The sequence below is a fragment of the Grammomys surdaster genome, unplaced genomic scaffold (genome assembly GCF_004785775.1).
Source record: "Grammomys surdaster isolate TR1022 unplaced genomic scaffold, NIH_TR_1.0 485, whole genome shotgun sequence".
Classification (NCBI taxonomy): Eukaryota; Metazoa; Chordata; class Mammalia; order Rodentia; family Muridae; genus Grammomys; species Grammomys surdaster.
Genome location: NW_021604904.1, coordinates 348172 through 368438, shown reverse-complemented (window position 1 = coordinate 368438; position 20267 = coordinate 348172). Strand labels below are relative to the sequence as shown.

Below are 20267 nucleotides of genomic sequence, written 5' to 3'. Positions count from 1 at the left end.
GCCTCCGGGTCTCTCTGGAAGGAGTTCTCAGGTGCTGTCTTTTCTCCTGTGTATCTATCTATTTCTATGTCTGTTTCCTGTTCCTTTTCTCCTTCACTTTCCCTTTAGAGAAAGATGCTATGCGCATCTCTAATGCCCCCTCCCTTGACGGTAGCCCAGGCTGGCCTCAACTCTTTACATATTAAAGCTGACCTCAAACTCCTGACCCTCCAACCTCAGGCTCCTAAGAACTGGGTTTATAGGCGTGTGTCAGTAGATCCCCCCCCCCCATCTTTCAGACCTTAAGTTTGGTTCTCTGTCTTTCTAGAAGCAATCCTTCATTCATTTATTTTTACACTCATTCAAAAAGGACATCCTGAACAGTCACTGAGCCTAGGAGCTCATGGCTGTGAACAAAACAGACAAAACCAAACAACAAACAAAACCTGCCTTCAGGCTGGGAAAATGTCCAGTGGGGAAAAAACGCTCCAGGCTCAAGCATGAGGACCTGAGCACCCACATAAAAAGCTGAGCAGTGGTGACACCATCTTTAATCCCGCACTTGGGAGGCAGAGGTAGGAGGAGCCTGAAGGCTCTGAGACCAGCTGACTGAACCAAGATGGTGAACTCCAGGTTAAATGACAGGAACAGTCTCACAAAATAAAGATGGAGAGCAGAAGAGGAAGGCACTGAAGACGGACCTCTGGACTGCATGCACGTGCACACCTGTACACAAACAATACCCCTTCTCTCAGTGGAAGTGACACGGCAACAGAGGGGATAGACATGACAAAGATTACACACAACACGGGGAGACGGTGCCGAGGATAAAGTTAAAGGAAGAAAGAAAACCAGAAAGTCTCAGGGAATCAATCAAGAAAGACCAGGGAAACTGCTCATGCAATTACGCCAGAGGTCGTGGGTCGAGACCCCCGTAGGCTCGACCCTTTCACAGGGGGTATATGTCAGATACCCCGCATATGAGGTATTTACATTGCAATTCATAACAGTAGCAAAATTACAGTTATGAAGTCGCAAAGAAAATAATTTTATGGTTAGGGGTCACCACAACATGTTAAGGGGTCCCAGTGTTAGGAAGGTTGAGAACCACTGAACTAGACCTTGAGACGAGTCATTGCCAAGGCCCAAAGTGAAGAAAGAGACGCTGTTCAAGTCACACCCAGAAGGACAGCAAGCTCTTAAGAGAGGGAAAGAAGGGGAAACACTTAGGTAGGATTGTGTGTGTGATCTTGTGTGTAGGAAGATCACAAAAGTCACGGAGGCCTGGGAAAGACAGCCTCATTTTAAAAACAATGAACTACATTTATTTATTTAGTGTTTGTGCGCATAAGTGCCACAGTTTATGTGTGACAGTCAGAAGACAATATGTGGAAGTCTGTCCCCTCTTTCTATCCTGTGGGTCCCAAAGATTGAATTCATCTCACAGCGCCATTACACAGTAAGCTATCACAGCCCCAGTAGGCTCATTCTTACTAGTTTCCCTTTGCCTGAATTCTGGAGCTGGGGGATGGCAGGCTACGCACGCATATACGCTAATGAGGTGTCACTACTGTAGAACCAGGTCCACAACCCCTCACTAACGTTTTCTAGGCTGGAGCATCTTCTTTGGGGGATTGAGTCTAGGCAGGGGCTCTACCACTGAGCCACGCCCCCAGCCCCTCACTGGGGGATTCTAGGCAGGGGCTCTACCACTGAGCCACGCCCCCAGCCCCTCACTGGGGGATTCTAGGCAGGGGCTCTACCACTGAGCCACGCCCCCAGCCCCTCACTGGGAGATTTTGAGCAGGGCAAAGGCATTCCTTAACACATCCGGCTTGATTTTTGTTTCTAAGCATCTTTTGATCTATGTTGTGTGTGTTGCGTGTGCGTGTTGTGTGTATGTGTGTGCATATGTGTTATTGTTATGTCACTGTGCCTCTTTTTCTCTGCCTATCTTTTACCCCTCTTTTTCCTCCTTCTCCTTCTCCAGTTCCCTCTCTTCTCTCTCCCTTCTCTGGAGCCCCGTCCTATCAGTGTTTCCTAGGCCTCCCTCCCCTTTCCCCTGCTCTGCTTAGCTCCTGCCAGCACTCTCATCCTATGCCTGAGCCTCTCTCCAGCCTTTCTCCTCTCCTCCTTAGGAGCCAAGAAAATCAGCTGAGGGCCCAGCAGTGGATGCAAAAACTACTGGACCAGCTTGTGCTGCAGCACTTTCTTAGAGATTGTCATGAGGTAGGTCCTCCGGTTGTGCTGGGGAACCATAGAGAGAGGCTTAATCCCTGATGGTTGGGGGTGGGGGGCGTGGACTGGGACGCCCCGTCTAAGTGAGTCGGGGAACCACTTAGCCCCTGTATGCCACTAGGAGGCGCTAGGAGTCCTGTGCCAGAGCGCATGCCTGGCAGGTCTCTGTCAGCCCATGTGGGCTCCAGGGAGACAGGAGGGGCCCTTGGCTCCCCTGGCAACCGCTGAGTTCGCGCCTACGGTTCCTAGGGGAGGAGCGCTGATCTCACCTTTCTCTAGAGATTAGCGAAGCGAGGAGAGAGGCGGAGGGCTGGAGGTGGGGGGTTGGGGAGTGGATGGAGCAATGGTTACTCCTTCAGTCCCAGATGGTCCGAATTAGGTCTTCGCTTTTATTTGGCTTAGTTATGGTGCTGGGGACCGGACTTCAGGACTTGAGCTCTAGGCAAGGGCTCGGGCTACGTTACATCACTAGACCCTTAACAACTAGGAATAAAGTCCCTTCTCCTACACACCTCGGGGATCACAGCTGATAAGAGATGGCCCAGACTCCATTCTGCATTGAAATACTGAAACTCCGCCTCTTGACTTGTATTCCAAAGGAACTCGATGGACCCTCTACCACCCCATAGATGGTTCATAGACCTCTCAATTCCCAGAGATGCCCTGGCCCCAACCTCCCCAATCTGTATCACCCGGGACTAGACTCTAGACCTATGAAGACTGATACCCGTTTCTTCTAGAAGGTTCAGGAACCAAGTCCTTGTCTTCCTTCCACCCCAGCTGAAGGTGGTTTGACTCTGCATATCGAACGTCCATGGCAGACTAGTTTCCCTACATACAAAGTAGACACAGGCCTTCATGTCTCCCCACCCCCACCCTCGGTAACTGAGTGAGCCCCTCAGCAATGTGTCCCTGTTGGCCCTCCTCCTCACTGGCGATAATTCCTGACAGTGTCACGGATGTTCCACGCTGCTCCTGCCCTAACTTCTACCCTCATGTGGTAGTCAGAAACCGGAGCCTCTCCGGGTTAACCATGGCCCAGGAAGCTCTCCAGTCCCCCTGATCATACATAGCCCACACCTTCACTTAGTTGAAGAAGCCGGGGATTAGGACACCCTCCTGTCCTTAGGAAAGGATTTGACCCTTGTCGTGAGGCTGTTCTGGACCCAATAGCAAAGATCTGAGATGGAGTTGAAGGTCTCCGGCCTGGAAGCTCAGAGAAGGTGGCGATTCCTCCCCCCCCAACCCCGACTAGGGCCCCCCGCAAAGGAGGCGGGCCTGGAGGCAGGCAGGGGGCGCGCGCGGGCGGGCGCGTGGCCGCGGCGCGGGGGCGAGGGAGGGGGCGCGCGCCCGCCGGAGCTTCTGCCGTTGCCGCCGCCGCCGCTGTCGCAGTGGAGGGGCGAGTGCCTGCCCGCTTGCCGCAGGGACGCTCCTCCAACGCCGCCGCCGCCGCAGGTCTCGGGGGCGCCGGGGGAGGGGGGAAAAGGAGAAGGGAGAGGGGGAGGGGGCCGGCGCGCGCCCCCGCGGACACGCGCGGGGGAGGGGGCTCGTGCGCGTGCTCGCCATCCGGGCCCGCGGGAGGGAGGGGCGGGGGCGGTGCGGGGGCGGACCTGGACCCCGGCCCTGGGGGAGGGACGAACCCGGGAACTGTCCGTGGTGCTGGAGCCGCAGGGAGGGGGGGCAGGGATGAGAGCTAGCCTAGACTAGTCTGCGTTTGCTGTAGGAGTAAAGCAGGGGGTCCCAACCTTCCTACGAGGGGATCAAATTTGCCCTGGTCTTGAGGAGTTCCCAGATTTTTAGGGCTTTGCGTCTTCAGTTCCCGCGGGGTCCGTAGCAGCCTCGGATGACAGGGTGGTGGTGAATCACTTGGAGGGGGGGCCGAGGGCTCTGCATAGGGATATGAGGTATTTGTGATCTGAGTCCGAGGGGCTCTGACTTTTGGGGAGGTTTTTCTTGGTTGTGGAAAGAGTCTAGCCTGGCACTGAGTGGCCAGAGGGGCCAATCCCTTTTAAGAGGCTTTACCTAGAGGATGCGTATCGCCTCCGTTAGGGCTTTTGCCTTCACTGTGGTACTCTAGTAGCGTGTTCATCCCTGTGCAGGGAGTTGGGGGATTAAGCGTTTGACTTTGCGCGTGTGTATGTGAGAAGATGTCCTGGCCCCCTGAGGAGCACATGCTCTGGGGACTTGGGGTTTGGCCGGCTCGGAATTTGTCCTTGAATATGACTGCGTGTACCTCCCGGGACCGCGGAGTTCGGGCCTCTTTTTTTTTTTTTTCTAGGAGGGAGGAGGAGGATCTTGTGACTGGAACAGGGAGGAGCAAACTCTCCGAGGTTCAGGCTTTGGTAGAGAGGAGATTGCGGCTTTGGGAACAAGTCTTGTTTAATAAGCACTTCCCCCTCCCCAAGTGCTAGAGATAGAACAGGATTCCAGAACTTTTTTCTGCAAAGCACGCAACCGCTCTGTCCCTGAGCTCAGCCCTCACTCCTGTGGAGGAAGGAGCTCACAAAACAGCCCATATTTGTTGCTGTCTGGCCTAAAGAAAATATTTTTACTATTGCATTTTGGATGACCTTAGCTTGTGAGGGCTGTTGGATCAGGAGGTTTGGTCTGATCCACATCGGGAATCCTGTATTTTGGGGGTAGACTGGTTCTAGGAGTCAGTAGGCAGCCTGTTGCTCATATTTTGGGCGTTGGCTGGTCAGAATTTGGGGTAACTGTGTTCTTAGTCACAGGTGCTGCGTTTAGGTCTCATTAGAATTTCTGAGCCCAGGGGCATGGGTTTTTTTTCCAGCTCAGAGGCCTAATTTGCAGGAAGCTAAATGTGGAAATAGTCTGGAGGTTTTGGGGAATGTTGGTTTGACAGTGGGGTGCTGGGGCTAGATTTAGGCTTATTCAACCCATAGAATAGGTTAAGGATTTTGAAACAAAATTAAATTAACAGGCTCCTACTATATGGCCAGACTGGCCACAAACTCACTGTCTTCCTTCCTAATGCTGGGATGACAGGCATGCACCTCCCCCTCAATATTGAGAGTTGACGGTTTAGTCCGTCTTTAAAACATTTTTATTTTTATGACGTGTATCTCATTCATCTTACATGTAGGTAACTTCGGGTGCCCTTACCATGGTGCACGTGAGTGGGTCAGAGGGCAACTTTCAGGAGTGAGTTCTCTCCTTCCACGTGTGCATCCCCAGAGACTGAGCTCAGGTGTTCAGGCTTGGCAGCAAGTGCCTTTACCTCCTGAGCCATCTCAGCATCTCAGGGTCTCAGTTTTGCTATGGGCAGGAGGCTCATCTGTTTGAAGAGTTTGTCTAAGTGGTTGATTTAACCTGCAGTGTAGGAGGTGGGTCCAGACACATCCTACTTTGGTTTCCTGTACCTAGCTGATGCTGGGAGAGCCCAGATATTTGGTATTGGGAGACCACACACCTCTTTTATCCAGGAAAGAGCTTGAGAGTCCTCTCTAATCCGACTCTTATGGGCCAAGAGCCTGACCTGGGAGTTCTTGAGGGGTGTTCTGAGGCTGTGCCAGATGAGGAGAGGAACAGTCCTGAGCCCTCTTACTCTGCCCTGCACAGCTGGATGGCTGGATTCATGAGAAGATGCTGATGGCTCGTGATGGCACCCGGGAAGACAGCCACAAGCTGCACAAGAGATGGCTCCGGCACCAGGCGTTCATGGCTGAGCTGGCTCAGAATAAAGAGTGGCTGGAGAAGATAGAGAGGGTGAGGAAGATGAAGGGTCTTCTGCCCTCTGGGAGAAACACCCTCAGCTCTGATCCCCTCACTGTCATCCTGTGGGCTGGTCATCCCTCAACTGCTTCAAACCTGTACAGTGTCTGCCCACTTCTAGCTATGTGACTTGAAGTAGCTATTGTAACCTGGGGCCTCAGTTTGCCCATCTGTACAATGGTCATCCTCTCTTCCTGTTTATGAATGTGTCTTCTACCTTATAAACTCTACCATACTTCCTTTCACATCACTTAAGACATTTAATATGGAAGCCTTAGACATGAGCTGGGGAAGCCCTGGGTTCAAGTAAAATTTAGGGTTTTTTTTTTGTCAGCCCTAGTTCCAGGGTCTATAAACAACTGTGATATTTTAGAAAACTGTGTTGGCCTCCTGGACTCTTGGTTTCTTCTTTTTTCTTTTTTCCTTTTGTTTGTTTGGTTTTGTTTTTTCGTTTGTTTGGATTTGGAGACAGGGTTTCTCTGTAGTCCCAACTTCCCTAGAACTCACTCTGCAGATCAGGCTGGCCTCGAACTCACTGAGATCCACCTGCCTCTGCCTCCTGAGTGCTGGAGTTAAAGTTATGTGGCACCACCATCCAACTCCCTCTCCTCCTCCTCTCCTCCCCCCTCCTCCACTTGCTTTTTGAGACAGTCTTGCCCTGTAACCTAGCCAGGCCTTAAATCCGAGATCTTCTCAGCCTCCGTAGTACTGGATTGCAGTCTTGAATCACCACATGCATCTTCAAAAATAAGCAAATAGCTGTAATTACCTTTCTAGGGGTTTGTGCACACAGAGTGTGTTAGAGCACCGGGTACCGTGTGTGTGATGTAAGACCAGGCACCTGTGGATTTGTGGGGTCCTTTCCTGGTGCTACAAATTGAACTCAGAATTTGATGCATGCTGGGGAGGTGCTCTGCTGCCTAAGCTACGTCAGAGCCAGCTTTTCTCCTTCCTTCCTTCCTTCCTTCCTTCCTTCCTTCCTTCCTTCCTTTCCTTTCCCTCCCTTCCCCTCCTTTCTTTCTTTGTTCTGATATTATAACGATTATTTTTCATTACTGGAAGTGGAATTCAGGACCTTGGATATGCCAGGCTAGCACTCTACCACTGATCCATCTTATGTAGCCCAGGGTCTCTGAGACCCAGGCTGGCCTTAGACTCATTAGTTAGCTGAAGATGACCTTGAACTGCTGGTCCCCCTGCCTCCACCTCCCAAGTTCTGGGAAGACAAGCATGTACCACCGCATTTGCCTTTCCTTTATTTCATTTATCTATTTTTATTACTTTGGTTTGTTGAGACAGAATATGTAGATCAGGCTGGCCTCTGACGTCCAGTGATCCCCCTGCCTCTACTTCTCAAGTGGTACAATTATAGGTGTAAGCCACCATACCTAGTTTGGTCCTAGTTTGGTGTTATTTTTATTTCTTCTTTCATTTTTTTTTTTTTTTTAGACAAGGTGTCATTATGCCATCTTGGTTAGCTTGGAACTCTATGGAGACCAGGCTAACCTCAGACAAAGTCACAGAAATCCTCCTGCCTCTGCCTCCCAGGTGCAGAGATTAAAAGCATGTGCCTGTTATTTTTGCCATTTCATAAATGTAACACTGGGCCATGAAGGCAGTTGACTTCCATTTTGGGAGGGTCTAGACAGGTACTTGCTTTTTAAGGATCAACTTTCCCGTATTCTGGGTGAACCCTTAAAACTGTAGCCGAGGACACCCCTGCTTTTCTATTTAGAGACATTCATGCTAGCCTTAAATGATCTCATCGGTAAACCCTTAAAGGGGAGTACGTAGCAAAACCAGTCTTCTGGACCTTGAGTTTAATGGAGGTTCATTTTTTTTCTCGCCTCTCTCCTCCCCTCCCTTTCCCTCTCCTCCCCTCCCTTCCTCTTTCTTGCTCCCCCCCTTTTCTCTCCTCCCATACCCTCTCTCCTCTCCCTCTTCTTTCTCCTGGTCCTACTGTGCGTTCATCACTCTGTGACTATCTGTCTTTCCCGATTTCCTTCCCATATTTGTTTGAGTCTCTTTGTCTCCCCCACCCATCCTGTCTGTCTCTTTTCTCGCTTCCATTTCTGTCTCTAACTCCCTGCTCTGTCTCTCTCTGTGTCTCTCCTGTTGTCACGGAATCTCTGTCTGTTTCTATTGCCCGCCTCCTCCTCCTCTTCCCATCTCCGACCTTCCGTCCCTCTGGCCAGGAGGGCCAGCAACTGATGCAGGAGAAACCGGAGCTGGCAGCCTCTGTGCGCAAGAAATTAGGTGAGATCCGGCAGTGCTGGGCGGAGCTGGAGAGCACCACACAGGCCAAGGCACGCCAGCTCTTCGAGGCCAGCAAGGCGGACCAGCTAGTGCAGAGCTTTGCGGAGCTGGACAAGAGGCTGCTTCATATGGAAAGCCAGCTGCAAGACGTAGATCCTGGTGGAGACCTGGCCACTGTCAACAGCCAGCTCAAGAAGCTACAGGTATGACCGATTGGCTGGCCTGGTGAGGGGGGGCTCTCTTGTGGCAGAGAGGGACAGCTTACATCCAACCCTCTGGGGTGTTTCAACCTGAGGCTGTCCAGCTAGGAGTCACTGGAAGCAGCTGTCATCTTAGGGTCTGGGGCACACAGGACAGAGGGGACCTAGAATGAAATAAGCAATACAAAACATTTCTCAGGATTTTGATATTATTTTCTGTGTGGAAAAAGAAAGGCCCAGAGGTAGAACAGCTTTGGTTAGAGTAACAGTGCCCTCCGTGGAATATTTCCTCTTTCGGTCCCTGGGCTCAGTGTTTGTTGACTCCTACAGCAATCTCAGGAAACAGATGCTGTTATTAACCCCGTCTTACCAATGAGAAAACCGCACAAAAAGCTAAGTGCCTAACCCAAAGATGACAGTGGCCAGTTCTGCCTTATCCAACAGAGGGTCCCTAAAGAGTATCCCTGAGCCTGCCTAAGCTCCATGGCTAGCTTGGCAGCTGGTTAGTGTTCAGGCCTTGAAGGTCTCTGTGGCATTTGGTATGGGGTGTGGATAAAGGCTCCATATCCCTCCAGAGGTAGAATGGCCCCCGTCTTTAAATGCCAGGAAATGGTATTTGATTGGCTAATCATAAACAGAGGCTGTGGAAAGTGAATTTCCCCACTAGGGGAGCAAATGGTAGGGGCTGGATTTGAACCCAGACTCTTCAAGTCTTCACTGCTCCTTGGATGGAATTCTTAGGAAGTTTTTCCTGTAAAGTGATCAACATGGTAGGTAGAAAATTAAATAAATGAATAAAATAAGTAAAATACATAAACTGAAAATGTAGATCAGTTGGGAGAATGCTAGTCTGGATTTGATGCCCATCCTTGCGTAAATCAGAGTATTAACAGACAGGCCTGGAATCCTAGCACTCTAGAAGTGGAAGCATGGGGACATGCTTGGCCTCAGCCAGTTCCTGACTAACCTGGGCTACAGGAGACCCTGTCTCAAACCAACAGCAAAATTAGACCTTAGAAAAATTAAACTCTGTGGCTCAGTGGTAGAGCCCCTGCCTAGAATCCCCCAGTGAGGGGCTGGGGGCGTGGCTCAGTGGTAGAGCCCCGCCTAGAATCCCCCAGTGAGGGGCTGGGGGCGTGGCTCAGTGGCAGAGCCCCTGCCTAGAATCCCCCAGTGAGGGGCTGGGGGCGTGGCTCAGTGGCAGAGCCCCTGCCTAGAATCCCCCAGTGAGGGGCTGGGGGCGTGGCTCAGTGGTAGAGTACTTGCTTGATACCTTCAAAGCCCTGAGGTCCATTTTCAGCCAGGAAAAAAAAAGACTAATAAGAAAAGCGTAATTATGCAAATATGCTGATCTTTTTAAAAGCTTTGCTTATTAGGCCTGTCACTATTAACCATGAAAAATGAAAAATTTCAATATTTATTGATTCTTTGAAATGAATACTAAATCTATCACAAATTATCCTTAATAGCTCTCTTTTATAAAGGACAACTTGGGGCTGGTGAGATGCCCCTGCCGATAAAGGCACATGCTGCCGAGCGTGACAACTTTGAGTTCTGTCCTCGGGATCCCCGTGGTAGAAGGGACTCCCATAAAGTCATTCTTCCACCTACACATGCGCACGCGCACGCGCACACGCACATGCACATGCACATGTATGTGGCATGTATGCACCCACACACACATGCATGTGCTCACACATACTAAAGACAAGATGGATGAATCTTTTTTATACACAGAAAGTGGGCTGAAGAAACGGCTCAGCAAAATGTTTGCTGCTCAAGCATGAGAATCCATGCCTGAGCCACACAAAACAGCCAGTGCACACTGGTAATCCCAGTGCTGGTAGGTGACAGCAGGAGGCTCCCTGGGGTGTGCTGGCCACTTGGTCTCCAGATTCACTGAGACACCCTGCCTCAGGCAACTGAAAAGGGCAGTGATGGAGGGCGATAGCCTTGACATTGACCTCTGACCTCCACGTGCACACACACAGCCATGAAACACACACACACACACACACACACACAGAGAGAGAGAGAGAGAGAGAGAGAGAGAGAGAGAGAGAGAGAGAGAGAGAGAATGAGAATGAGAATAGTTTATGTAGCCTAAGTTGGTTTTGAACTTTCTGTGTAGCTGAAAGATAACCTTGATTTCAAGCCTTCATTCTCTCCCGCTCGAGCACTGGTATTATGGGCGCGAGCCACCATGCTTTGCTTACAGTGCTGGAAATCAGACCCACGTTCTACCAGCGGCCCCACAAACTTGGCCCACACCTTACTATCCTTTATAAAAAGAGCTTGCATCAGGCCTCGAAAGGCTCTCAGGGCTCTCCAGGCACACACACTGTTAACCAATACTCTGCACCACACACTGTGACCCCGAATCCTTCAGTAGGTGCCCATGGGAAAGCCATGATGGAATCCCTGGCTACACAGCCTTTCAGGGCCATGTTTAGTTGTTGATTTGGATTTTGTTTTGTTTTTTGTCTGTTTGTTTTTTGAAGCAGGGTCTCACTATACAGCCAGGCAAACTCGAACCCCAGGCAGTCCTCTCGTCTCTCCCTCCCGAGTGTGGGTAGAGATTATTGAGCGGCTGGGTTTGAATCGTAGCCCTTCTGCTTTCTTGTTGAGTCACATTGGAGGAGTAGCTGTGCCCATTTGTCTCCTTCCATTCCTGGAAGGACCCTGGCACTGGTCACCGTCAAGGGGCATAGCCTGGAGCCAGGCTGCCTGCAGCTTTCTAACTCAGACTCAGTGACAGGGTAGCTAAGGGATATTACTCATCTCTCTTTGCCTCAGTTTCTCCTTTGCTAAAATAGACATACTGATGGTACTGCCTCCTTTCCGCTGTGAAGATGAAAAGATGAAACCCATAAGGTATTCGCAGACTAACTGTGCCTTCATAGCTGAGAGTTAAAATGTTTGGAAGTTCTCTTGGTGGCCCCCACCTGGAAGCTGGGACTTGGGAGGTGGAGGAAGGAAGATCGGGATATCAAAGCTGTCTCTGCTACATCATGGGTTTCAGGCCAGCCTGGCTTGAAGTTTCTCAGTAGGTTATACTGACCTATTGACCAATACGTCCATAGGAGGTTGGGGCAAAAGAAGGTAATGGATTGAGATCGTGACTGAAGTACACATGTGTATATGTGAAATATGTATGTATACACATGCATGTATGTATGTGTATGTGCATATGTACACACATGTATATGCTCTTGAAAGAATAACAAAACCCCTTATTTTGGTTCTTTGCATGGTGTGTGTGTGCATGTGCGTGTGTGTATGTGAGTGTGTGTGTGTGCGTGTGCATGTGTGTATAGGCCAGTGGCCAGAGGCTGTCCATTCTTTGTTTCATTTTAAATTTTGTTTATTTTAATCATGCGCATGTGTGTATCGGTATGAGCATGTGATGTGTTCGTGGAGGCTAGAAGTGTCGGACACTCCCGAGCTGTAGTTACAGGTTTGCTCAGCCACCTGACAGGCCAAGAGCCCTGGGAATTGAACTCACGTCCTCCGAAAGTGCAGCGCATGCGCCTAACCATTGAACGGCGGGGGCCTCTCGCTCACTCTACCTGCAACTCACCAGTTTCACCAGACCGGCCGCTCCTTGAGCTCCAAGGACCCTCTTGCCTCTGCTTCCCCATTGCTCAGATTACTGGCACACACTGCCATGCCCAGCTTTTTCTGAGAGAGAGGTTGTTTCAACTGAGGCTCTCGTGCACGGGTGGCAAGCAATTCCCTGATCGAGCCATCTCCACTAACCCAAGCCATCACTTTGCGCTTTTTTTTTTTGGACAGAGTCTCACCAGGTAGCCTTGCTGGGCTGGAATTCACTATGTAGACCAGGCTGGCCTCAAACTCATAGAGATCCACTTGTCTCTGTCTCTCTAGTGCTGGGATTAAAAGTGTGTTTGACCATGCCTGACTCTAAAACATTTTTAACTTAAAAAAAAAAAAAAAAAAAGGTTATTTTGGGACCGGGACACAGCATATGTGATATCTTGGGTTTTATCCTCAACATTGTAAAATCAAACAAACAAGCAAATCAAAGCATGTCCAGGTGCGGAGGTGATGCATCCCTGTGAACGCTGCACTTCGAAGGTACAGAGGAGTGCATGGCCGTCCTCGGCTACAGAGTGAGGTGGAGGCCAGCCTCTGCTCTGTGAGGCCGTCTCTGTACAACATAAGCATCTACAAAAGAGCCAGCAGAAACGACACGCATCCTAGCACTTGCGAGGCTGAGGCAGGGGAACACCTATAAGTTTTAAGACTAGCCTAGGCTACATAATACCCAATTTCAAAAACAAAAACGAAAAGCGAGAGAAAATCTGCCCCGAGTTAGTTGCCTCTCTGGCTTTAATTACATTATTTGGTGACAATTATTTCCTGTGTTTCTACTCAGATTCCATTTGGAGCATCTACTTCTCATGTGACTTTTTATAAATGTATTTGGGGGTGGCATATGGCGCTCAACCTAGACACTCCGGGCTCTCTCAGCACCAGAGCTTCTGGTGACGATGCTGCCTCCCAGAAGCAGAGCTGTTTCCTGAATTCCAGCCAAGGCTAGCATGGCCACACTTAGATTCTGCAGTGGTAGGCCTGGGTCTGCATTTGTGACTCTTCCTCTTAACTAGAGGCAAGCTTGGGCCTCATGGCTTTGTTGGCCAGGCCTGTTGTAGTGTGACTTGTAGGGTGTGTGTGTGTGTGTGTGTGTGTGTGTCACACACCTGCAATCCCAGCACTTAGGAAGTGGAGCCCAGCCTGGACTATCTGAGACGCTGTCTCAAGACACCAAAACAAACCAAAATCTGAGACAGGTCAGGTGTGGTGGTGCACACCTTTAATCCCAGCACTCAGGAGAAAGAGGTGGTGAGTTCAAGGCTGGTCTGGTCTACAGAGCAAGTTCCAAGACAGCTTGGATACACAGTAAGATCCTGTCTAAGAGGAAAGAAGGAAGGAAGGGATCTTCATCAGAGCTGTCTCTCCCTCCCCTGGGTGGAACTATGAGATAGAAGCAGGAGTCCCATTTTGCCAAGTCAAGGCTGAAAACAGGAGAAAGTAAAGGGAAAGTGCCAGAACAGGCCTCCTGGGCTCCTTCTCCAGCAGGGGGCGCTCAAGACAGGAGTGGGCTCTGGCCTGCAGATGGAGCCCAGCTGGGCCTCATGAGAGGGTGGGGGGAGGCTCCTCCCAAGGTCCTGCTGTTCCCTGGGGCCTGCCTGGGAGCTGAGCACAGGGTGTCTGACAGAGGGAGGCCCAGAGCCACCATCCAGATTGGCATGCGCATACTGGGCATACCGGGGAACCTCTCCCTCTCCTCTCTCTGTTGTGCTGCACCCCCCCCCGCCCCACCCCCACTTTGTTCTATTTGAACTTTTGCATCTCCGCCAGGCAGGGTGGCTCACACCCGGAATCTTCACACCTGGGAGGCTGAGAGAAGAGGAGTGTCAGGGGCAGGAGGCTAACCTGAGTCACTTAGTGAGTTTTCAGTCCCGAAAACAAAACAACTCCACCCGCTGCCCTCTTTTGACCTCACACTAGTCTTTGTGTGCCTTGCTCAGCTACTGCAGCAGCAGGCACGTCTCCTCCCAGGACCAGGCCACGTGACCCAGAGTCCTTTTTCAGAGCCTCTTGTCCAACGTCCTTTCTGGTTGAGAGACCAGATGGTAGAGTGCTAGCCCTCAGGGACCTAGCCAGCTGGTCTGGCTCAGCTCCTGCTGTCCTGCCACTGTTGGGGGATAAGCAGGGGACGTGCAGTGTAGACATTGCTGCCGCCTAGCCACATCCCTAAGGACCCCTCCCTAAGATCACTTCCTGTGCAGGCCTCTCCACCCAGGGAGACACACCCCCACCCCGTCCTCACGCCGTCCTCACCCGCTCTGTTTCTGCATGGCTGAAGGCAAGAGTCCTGGTTCCTGCTTTAGATACTCCAGGGTTCCAATCTCCATTCTTCCACAGCGTGACCAAGGGCCTGGGTTGCATTATCCGAATATGAAAAACCGTGGTGAGCATCTGAGCCTTTGGTTCTGCGGTGCTGAGTTCAAATTCTGCCTCTTGCAGGTTTTACTCTGGACTTCCATTTCTGAAAGTGGGAGCTGGGAAGGGAGCACGGTGGATCCAGGTGGGGAGGGGCCAAGTAAGGTGAGGGCTTCATGCCCGGGTTGTGGAGTCTGAGACAAACCCTGCCCCTCCTGCCTTCTGTCGATTCTGTTTTCTGTCCTTTAAAAAAAAAAAGATTTATCTATTTTCCTTTTGCATTGGTCCTTTGCCTTCATGTATGTCTGTATGAAGATGTCTAATCCCCTGCAACTGGAATTACAGACAGTTGTGAGCTGCCGTGTGGGTGCTGGGATTTGATCCTGGGTCCTCTGGAAGAATAGCTCTCTGGTACCTTTCTTACTTTCTTGATACAGCGACTTACTATGTAGCTCCAGATGGCCTGAAACTCAATGTGCAGATCAAGTTGGCCTTGAACACACAGAGACCCACAGCCCTTTGCCTCCAGAGAGCTGGAATTAAAGGCATGAGTTGGCACCACTCTATCCTCCTATTCTTCCTCCTCTCCCTCCTCCCCTTCCTCCTCCCCTCTTCCTCCCCCAGTTGCCTTTGAGCTACCTGATGTGAGTGCTGGGAACTGAGTTCTGGTCCTCTGCAAAAGCAGTGGGTGCTCTTAACTGCTAAGCCAGGCCTCCAGCCCTCTTCCTTTTTATTTTTATTTTTTAACTTTAATGGCTTTTGGAAAAAACTGATATAATTTATATACCATAGGATGCAGATTTCTATTCTTCCACTCTTCTTTCTAAAAAACGTTTTATTTATTATGTGACAGCTCCAGCACCGCCACGGTCCTGAGCTCAGGCGTAGGCCTGGGGGATTAAAGAAAGACTCAGACTCGGGTCATCCGTTATGAGAGAATGCCAATGCCTTTACTGGGCAGGTTCAATATATACACCAAGCCAGGGAAGGAAAAACACAAACTGAGAAAAAAAAACAGGAACTCAACTGGGGGGCAATGGGATGTCAAGTGTAAATTCCCTTCCTGGGGTACCATGTATTAGTCAGGATGTTTTTGATCTTAGAGGAACCGCAGAATGTTACTTAGTAGACAGCAGCACACGGAAAGTCTCAGCCTGGGCATAGCAGCCTTTCGGGGTCCTACAACTATGTATGTATGTATGTATGTATGTATGTATGTATGTATGTATGTATGTATGTGATATGGGCCACACATGTGAAGGTATGAGAAAAACCTTCAAAACTCAGTTTTCTCCTTGCACTATAGGATCTGGGAATTAGGATCAGGCCATTTACCCACTGGGCTACCATCAGCCCAACTTTCTTTTTTCTTGAGACTGTAGCCTAGACTACGCACCCCCATGTGCTGGGATTGTAGGTGTATACTGTAACTCACACCTAGCTGAACTTGCAAAGTTTTAAAAGGACTTATTTACTTATTTTATGTGAGTAGACTGTAGCTGTCTTCAGACACACCAGAAGAGGGCATCGGATCCCACTACAGATGGTTGTGAGCCACCATGTGGTTGCTGGGAGTTGAACTCAGGACCTCTGGAAAAGTACCCAGTGCTCTTAACTGCTGAGCCATCCAGCTCCCCGCATTTTTTTTTTTTTAATGAGGAAAAAAGTCTGACCATACTTTTGTGTGTCTAATGCCCTTGTCCTTTCAGGACTGGATCCTTGTAAAGCATCTCGGGTTATGGAGGGAGGGCCTGCCTAACATGCATAAAACCTTACGACCAACCGCAGCACCCATAAACCGGATGTGGTAGAACATGCCTGGAGATGGATGCAAGAGGGCTGGAGAGATGGCTCAGCAGTTAAGAGCACTGGATGGTTATCCAGAAGACCCGGGTTCAATTCCCAGCAGCACTCACATGGCAGCTCACAACTGTCTGTAACTCCCAGTTCCAGGGGAACCAACAGCTTCACAGTAGACATAAATGTAGGCAAAACACCAATGCGTATGAAATTGAGACAGAGAGTGCTAGGATTAAGGGCATGTACCAACTGCCTGTAAAATACATACATCTTTAAGAACTACATTTTAAAAGACAAAAGACAAGGGGGTGACTAGAAGGGGGCAGGGAGGGGAATGAGAAGTGAATAAATAAAATAATAAACAAGTTTCCATTTAAAAAAGAAGCTTAAAGGAATAGCACCATAAATATATATGACTCTAGCACACACACAAAAAAAAGACAGAGAAGTGGGGAGGAGAAGGGAAAGAAAGAAGTTCTTTCTGAGAGCTGAGAGTCTTGTGTTGCAGTTCTTTGCTTTAATCTGTTACCTCTTAATTTTATTATTGCTCTGCTTTCTTCTCTTTCGTCTATTTGGAATCAGACAAGCACTCTGTAAGCACATTTTTGGTGAAATATCAACCTAGAAATCGTCAGTAAAACATAAAGTCTCCCACCCACTCCCCAGCCCCATGCTCCCAAAGGAATCTCAATGATCGGTTAGTACGTATCCTTCTAGACTTTTCTCTGTGAGTCTCTGAATGTGTTCGTATGGGTACATGTTTTCCTCAATGCCTTCATTTTATTGGGTTTTCATGCTTAATTTAAATTTTTGAATAAATAAAATTTCATGGTTCAGACTTCAAAAAACATATGAAAAAATAGTGTGTGCAAATCTCCCCCAGCCTGGTCCTCCATTCTGTGGGTTCGCATCCCTCCAGTAGGTGACATCTGTTGTGAATTTCTTGTTTACTCCAGGGGATTTTTATCCATGTGCAATCCACTACAAATACATCTCAGATGGAGGACTCGAAATTGCTTTTTCCTCTGCTCAGTCACCCCTGACTATTGTTCCACACTCGGGCAGATTTTCTTTAACTATTTCTTTCTTGTATTTTCATTAGTTTTGAGACAGAGTTTCATGTAGCCTAGGCTGACCTCAAACTTGCTATGTACTACTATGAACTACTCATCCTCCTGCCTCCACCCCCTCAAGGCTGGACTGGCAGATGTGTGCCACCTTACCTTTTATCTGTGTGTGTGTGTGTGTCCCTGTGTGTGTGTCCCTGTGTGTGTTTCTGTGTGTATCCCTGTATGTATTCTCATGTGTGTGTTCTATGTCTATTCCTCTGTGTGTGTGTCCTTGTGTGTGTTCCTGTGTATATTCCTGTGTGTGTTTCTGTGTGTGTGTCCCTGTGTGTATTCCTGTGTGTGTTTCTGTGTGTGTGTTACTGTGTGTGTCCCTGTGTGTGTGTTCCTGTGTGTGTCCCTGTATGTCCTGTGTGTGTCCCTGTGTGTGTTTCTGTGTGTGTGTCCCTGTGTGTGTGTTCCTGTGTGTGTCCCTGTGTGTGTGTCTCTGTGTGTGTTTCTCTGTGTGTGTCCCTGTGTGTGTGTCTCTGTGTGTGTTTCTCTGTGTGTGTCCCTGTGTGTGTTCCTATGTATATTCCTGTGTGTGTTTCTGTGTGTGTTTCTGTGTGTGTGTCCCTGTGTGTGTTCCTGTGTGTGTCCCTGTGTGTGTTTCTGTGTTCGTATCCTTGTGTATGTGTTCCTGTGTATTTTTCTGTGTGTGTTCCTTTGTGTGTGTGTGTGTTTGTGTGTGTGTCTCTGGGTGTTCCTATAGTGTGTGTGTTCCTGTGTGTAAGCATAGGTGTATGCATGCCACAGCAAGCATGTGGATGTCAGAGGCCCACCTCAGGTGTGGGTCCTCACCCTCCATCTTGTTTCAGACAGAGCTATGCTCTTTACTGCTGTGTATACCCTGCTTGTTAGTCCACAAGCTCCCCAGGATCCTCTGATCTCCAAGTCCCATCCCTCTTTAGGAACACTGGATTTGCAAATATGCACTACTGTACCCAGCTTTACATGGGTTCTGGGGGTTCAAACTCAGGTCCATTTTTGTGCAAAGTACCTTACCCGCTGAACCATCTCTACTTTTCATATTTTTAATTATGGTGGTAGATATGTGCAGTGAGTTCAGGTGCCCATGGAGGCCAGAGGTGTCCCGTCCCCTTAAGGCTGGAGTTACAGGTGCTTGTGATTTGCCTGCCGTGGGACTAGGGAACCAAACACGGTCCTCTGGAAAAATCAGAATGCACACTTAACCACTGAGCCATCCAGCCTCCACCATCTCATTTAAGAGTGAGACGGGCAAGCTTCTTTGAGTATAGGTGCCATATCTCTTGAGATCTGTTTACTGTTTGCTTTGGAGAAGCTGCCAAATTGGCTTATAAAAGGGCCTGCCCGTTTACACCGCCCCTGGTGGTGGCTGAGTGTCTCTGTCCTTGCCAACAGGACATAGTATCCAGCTTTTACACTTGGCTAAAAAAGGATGTCATCTATTTATATCTTTCCTGCCCATCAATGGCACTAGGCATTTTTTTCTGCTGCCCATTTTCATCTGCTGTCTATTTCTGTTTGGGACATTTTTTTCCCACACTTACATTATTTGTTTTTAGATTTTTATTTAAAAAAATTGTACATGTGTGCAACGTATTGTTGCAAGCATGCATTGCGCTTGAGGGGGCCAAAGAGGATGTTGAATCCCTGTGACGTGGAGTTACAGATGGTTGTGAGCCTCGGCGTGGATGCTGGAGGTGGAATCCAGCTCTTCGGGAAGAGCAGCCAGTGTTCTTAACCGCTGAGCTACCTTTCCGCTCCTGTGGACACTGTGGTTTTGTGCATCACACACATCACAAGATAGGCCTACTGTGTGCCAGTACTATTCCAGACACCTCCTATAGAGCGGTAAAGCAGGCCTGGCGGTGCCCGGGAGGCTCACATTCTAGAAGCGGGGCAGTAATTTGAAAACCACAGGAGTGAGGACAGTTCGTCACATCAGGGGTGTGCAGCTGGGGTCCCAGCTGAAGGATGCTGAAGGAGAGTCATCCATGAGCTCCTGGCCAGTCAGGGCTACAGAGGAAGACCATGTGCCAAGAGAAGCAAGACTTTATAGTTATCTGTTCACGGGTGTCTACTGTGCTTTATAGTCACCCATTCACGGGTGAATGGTGTTACAAAGAGAACGGAGTGGCAGCAGGTTTGAGGATATGTGGAGGGAATCTGAGTATTTAGGTTTTTATTTTATTTTATTTTGGGTTTTTTTTTTTTTTTTTTGGTTTTTGGTTTTTGGTTTTTCGAGGCAGGGTTTCTCTGTGTAGCCCTGGCTGTCCTGGAACTCACTCTGTAGACCAGGCTGGCCTCGAACTCAGAAATCCGCCTGCCTCTGCCTCCCAAGTGCTGAGATTAAAGGCGTGCGCCACCACTGCCCGGCTAGTTTTTATTTTTTAAGCTTTTGTTTTGTTTTTCGAGACAAGGTTTCTTTGTGTAGCAGCCCTGGCTGTCCTGGAACTCACTTTGTAGACCTAGCTAACCTCAAACTCCTAGAGATCTGCCTGGAATTAAAGGTGTGCACCACCACACCTGGCTATCTCTCAGTGGTTTTATTTTTTAAATTATTTATTAAAGTATATGAGTACACTGTAACTATCCTCAGACACACCAGAAGAGGGCATCGGATCCCATTACAGATGGTTGTGAGCCACCATGTGGTTGCTGGGAATTGAACTCAGGACCCCTGGAAGAGCAGTCGGTGCCCTCATCCTCTTGAGCCATCTCTCCAGCCCTATCTCTGAGTGTTTTAAAGGAACTAGTTTTAACCTGTCGTAGTGACGCCCCAGAATTTGAGAGGTGAAGGACCATCTTGACTACATAGTAAGTTTTAGGCCAGCTTGAGCTACTTGAAAATCTGTCTCTGAGAGTAGGGAGAGTGGGAGGGATGGGAGGAGGGAGGGAGGGATGGGAGGAAGGAGGGAGGGATGGGAGGAGGGAAGGAGGGATGGGAGGAGGGAAGGAGGGAAGGAGGGATGGGAGGAGGGAAGGAGGGATGGGAGGAGGG

The 20267-nt window shown here is 49.4% G+C and overlaps 1 protein-coding gene across 4 annotated transcripts in view; it reads left to right on the top strand.

The window, feature by feature from the left end:
* Positions 1–20267, top strand: part of Sptbn4 (spectrin beta, non-erythrocytic 4) — an 88837-nt gene that overhangs the window by 47801 nt on the left and 20769 nt on the right. For 2 of the 4 annotated variants that reach the window (XM_028781596.1, XM_028781597.1), the window contains 3 exons: positions 2118–2208; positions 5797–5943; positions 8145–8408. In XM_028781596.1, the coding sequence (XP_028637429.1) occupies positions 2118–2208; positions 5797–5943; positions 8145–8408 (502 nt within the window). Of the gene's footprint in view, positions 1–2117; positions 2209–3578; positions 3673–3962; positions 4044–5796; positions 5944–8144; positions 8409–20267 lie in introns of those variants that run through there. The other 2 variants (XM_028781599.1, XM_028781600.1) reach the window with 2 other exon arrangements.